General features: G+C 56.5%; 1 protein-coding gene across 1 annotated transcript in view; it reads left to right on the forward strand.

Annotated features, from left to right (window-relative positions):
- Nucleotides 1-2,993, forward strand: part of BUD13 (BUD13 homolog (S. cerevisiae)) — a gene marked incomplete at its 5' end in the record, with an annotated part of 3,427 nt that extends 434 nt beyond the window's left edge. Inside the window, 7 exons of the mRNA XM_010023686.1 lie at nt 2-481; nt 926-1,233; nt 1,312-1,420; nt 1,582-1,720; nt 1,982-2,166; nt 2,533-2,614; nt 2,900-2,993. Coding sequence (XP_010021988.1) covers nt 2-481; nt 926-1,233; nt 1,312-1,420; nt 1,582-1,720; nt 1,982-2,166; nt 2,533-2,614; nt 2,900-2,993 — 1,397 coding nt within the window. The remainder of the gene's footprint in view (nt 1; nt 482-925; nt 1,234-1,311; nt 1,421-1,581; nt 1,721-1,981; nt 2,167-2,532; nt 2,615-2,899) is intronic.
- Nucleotides 2,994-3,815: the final 822 nt, after the last annotated feature.

Here is a 3,815-nt window from a genome sequence, read left to right on the forward strand (position 1 = left end):
ACGAAGCGCCACGACTCCCCCGCCCTGCCACCGCCGAGGAGGAAGCGCCACGATTCCCCCGACCTGTCACCACCGAGGAGGAAGCGCCACGATTCCCCCGACCTGTCACCACCGAGGAGGAAGCGCCACGATTCCCCCGACCTGTCACCACCGAGGAGGAAGCGCCACGATTCCCCCGACCTGTCACCACCGAGGAGGAAGCGCCACGATTCCCCGGACGTGTCTCCCAAGAGGGCCAGTGCAGCAGCAGGGAAGAGGGGCTGCAAAGCCCCAGAGAAGGCACAGTCAGGACGGGCCCCGGGGGAGCAGCCTCAGCCCCGACACGGTGTCTCTGACAAGTCCTGGCCACGCCAGAAGCGTCAGGACACCCCAGACCTGTCCCCTCCGCGGAAGAGCAGGTACAGCTCTGACTCGGACTCCTCACCGCCCCGGAGGAGGAAGACAGGGTCGCCCAGCCTGAAAAAGCAGAGCAGAACGAAAGGTGAGTGTGTGCAGGAGTCTGTCCTGTCTGTCCTGTGCTTTTCTGCCTGCCTGCTCTGGGAGCATGTTTGCTTGCTCCTGAGAGGGGAGTGGTGTGGAACTGGCAGTCTGCAGGCATGGAATGGTAGTGGATAGGTTCTCATTCCTGTTGGTACAGTTAGTTTGTGTAATCCTGTTTTCTATCAGCCAGTCTAGAATTAACAAGAGTTAGCTGGCAAAGGCTTAAGCGTGTCCAAAAGGAGACTGGAGTTTAAACCCCGTCTCCAGGCAGCACGTGTTCCCAAGGATTCAGAGAATTCCCAGGCCCTTGTCACATTATGTCTTTGCCCTGCAGCTTCTCACCTCTTGAGGGCTTGATTTTTCTAGGAGCTGATCTCATGTACCTCTGTGTTCAGCCCTTTTGTGGGAATAACTCTGCCTAAGTTAGTGTGTGTCTTTTCTGCAGGTGCTTCCCCAGCTATGACACAGCCCAAGCAGGTTCCCTCACCTCAGAGGGGCCCAAGGCACGACTCCAGCTCCCCATCCCCACAGAGGGGCACCCGGAGCGCCCCCGATGCAGAGCGCAGGCTGGGCCGTGTACACAGCGGCTCCCCGAAGCGTGGTCCTCTCAAACACAATCACAGCCAGTCCTCAGACTCGGATTTGTCCCCTCCCCAACGGGCTCTGCCAGCCAGGAAGGAGCAGCACCGCTCCGGGAGCCCCCCCGACCTCTCTCCACCTCGCCACCGTGATGCCAAGGGATCTCCCAAGAAGGTAGCTATTGCGCTTGTTGCACCTCTGGATCCTGGACTGCTTCACCAGCACTAACTGTGGCTTTTGTTTGATTTACAGGCAAACACGATGCTTTCGGGGGTCAAAGCTGGCCTGGTGTCAGCTGATGTGCTGCGGAGGGAACAGCAGGAGCTCAGGAGGCACGAGAGAAGTAACAAGCACTTGGAAGGTAGGGACGTAAAACACTGCACGAGCACCAGCTCGCTTCCTGCTTCCTGCTCTCAGTCTGTCAGAGGCTGGAACGAGCCAGAGGGAAAACCACTGAAGAGAGTGGCAGTTGTTCATGGAAGTGTTCCCGAACGTGTGACTTGATGCATCTGTCCCGTCCAGAGGAATCCCGACACTCCGAGACCGTGTTCCGAGACAAGTCGGGCCGCAGGAGGGACCTGGCGCAGGAGCGGCTGGAGCAGCAGCAGAAAGCTGAAGCCAAGTCCGAGAGGGATGAGCAGTATGCCAGATGGGGAAAGGGGTAAGGGTCTGCGCAGCTCCCAGCTCCGCCTCGGGGCTCTTTGGTCTCACTTCCAGCAGTGGCGTGTCACTGCGTGCTGAGCCTGGGCCTGGCTGGGACACCACGTGTTCCACATGCACTGGAGACCCCCTCAGCTGTTCCCTCTGTGGCTGGGTGTGCATTGGGAATGCTGCACACGCAGTGGAAGTTCAGGGCTGTGGGGGGTCCTGCAAACTGAGCAACCCCCAGTGAGTGATGACTTGGTTTTGTGCTTGTTTCCAGGCTGGCGCAGGGGAGGCAGCAGCAGCAGAACGTAGAAGATGCCATAAAGGAGATGCAGAAGCCGTTGGCCCGTTACATTGATGACCAGGATCTGGATCGAATGCTGAGGGAGCAGGAGAGGGAGGGAGACCCCATGGCTGACTTCATCAAAAAAAGGAAGGCCAAAGAGAACAAAGAAAAGAAAGGTTTGATTCCGAGTTACACCAGTCTGTGGTTTAAGGCCCCGGCAGCAGAGAAATGCAGCTGCTCTTTAAATGCGTCTTGGTCCTCAAGGCCTATTTCTCTGGAGTCAGAGTAGCAGCAATGTTTGTAGCAAGCAATGTAACTGGCTTGTTCCCAGTAAGAGTTACTACTGTTTGTTGCTTGGAGAGCGGGATCCCCTGACTTAAAATTGGGAGAGTCCAGTTTGATTAAGTGTCTCCTTGGGACTTCCCTTTGCGGGCTGGAGCTGGCTGGTACACACACTGCCTGATGTGCCTCTGAGGTGATGATGATGTGACTGTGGTTGCACTGAAGGACTAAACGGCTTCTGTTGCTCTTTGTGTTCCTAGAAAAGCCTCGGTACAACGGACCAGCACCTCCACTCAACAGGTTTAACATATGGCCAGGGCACCGCTGGGACGGCGTGGACAGGTACGTGTCCCCGAGGCAGTGCTGTGTTAGAGCAGCAGTGGAGATGGATGAGCTTTGCCTCAAACAGTTCCTGGTGTAAAGGTTCGCAGCTACCAGCTGATGAGGGTGTTGCCAGCAGTAAGGGCTGGTTCTGTCAGCTAAGGTGTGCAGAGCTTCAGAGATGCTGCTGCAGGTCGAGGCGGAGATAGAACCACAGTCAAAGTAGCGGCAAGCTCAGATTGCCTGTAACAAGCATGGTTGCTTCAGAGGAGCTCCTGCCCAGCAGCTCCTTGGTGGTGTTTGCAGGTCCAACGGCTTCGAGCAGCAGCGCTTTGCCAGGATAGCCAACAAGAAGGCGGTTCAGGAGCTCGCCTACAAGTGGAGCGTTGAGGACATGTAGGTCAGGTGAAGAGCTGCGCACAGCACCGCTCCTGAATTGATGCTGCAGAGCTGCTGCCTGGCCCGAGCTGGGAGGAGCAGCTCGCTCCGCCTGGAGCAAGCCTTGTCCTCGGCGCTCAGCATCCCACCGGATCCTGTTCCGAGAGGAGAGGCTGAATGGAGGAGAGCTGCCAAAAGAAGGGGTTTCCCCGTCAGCCAGAGGGGCGAGGACTGGGGGCAGCACAGTGGTGGAGGTGCAGGGGCTGCTGCCTGCAGGAGCAGCTCCCCTCGCTGGTGCTCCCCATGAGACACTGGTTTCTGGGCCATTTGTCTGTCTTCTAACAAACTGTAGGAACTTATTTGTTTTCTATTTAATTGTTTGATGCCAAATGCTTTGTCCTCTGAGGGCGGTTCACAAGTCTTCAGGTGTCCAAATCTCAGGTTTTTCTTCATGCTGAAGGCGTGTAGAACACATGGTTGCTGCAGAGCGGATCCTCTCCAGTCTCCTCCAGCACTCTTTGGGGGGCAGTTTCCTGTGGAAGCAAACATGAGGAGGGTGTTAAAGTGCTTCCCCTGACCAGTCTTCCCTGGAGCTGGAGGATTTGGGGCTTCCTTCCCTGGTTTTTATTCACTGTGTTACCTTTCTAGCAGTCCTGGAACCTGTGTGTACACTTGGAAATAACAGCTTGCTTTTTTTGGTAGTTGATTTTGTGTGCTGGTGTTTCTTCCGCAGGAGGGATGAGGGGAATCAGTGATGGACAGCCCGTTGGTGCCAGGGCTGTGTGTGAGCTGCAGGGCACCAGCCAAACAGGGCACCCCAAGAGCGGATCTCTCTTCTTTGCTG

The sequence above is a fragment of the Nestor notabilis genome, unplaced genomic scaffold, assembly GCF_000696875.1.
Source record: "Nestor notabilis isolate BGI_N333 unplaced genomic scaffold, ASM69687v1 scaffold20851, whole genome shotgun sequence".
Classification (NCBI taxonomy): Eukaryota; Metazoa; Chordata; class Aves; order Psittaciformes; family Psittacidae; genus Nestor; species Nestor notabilis.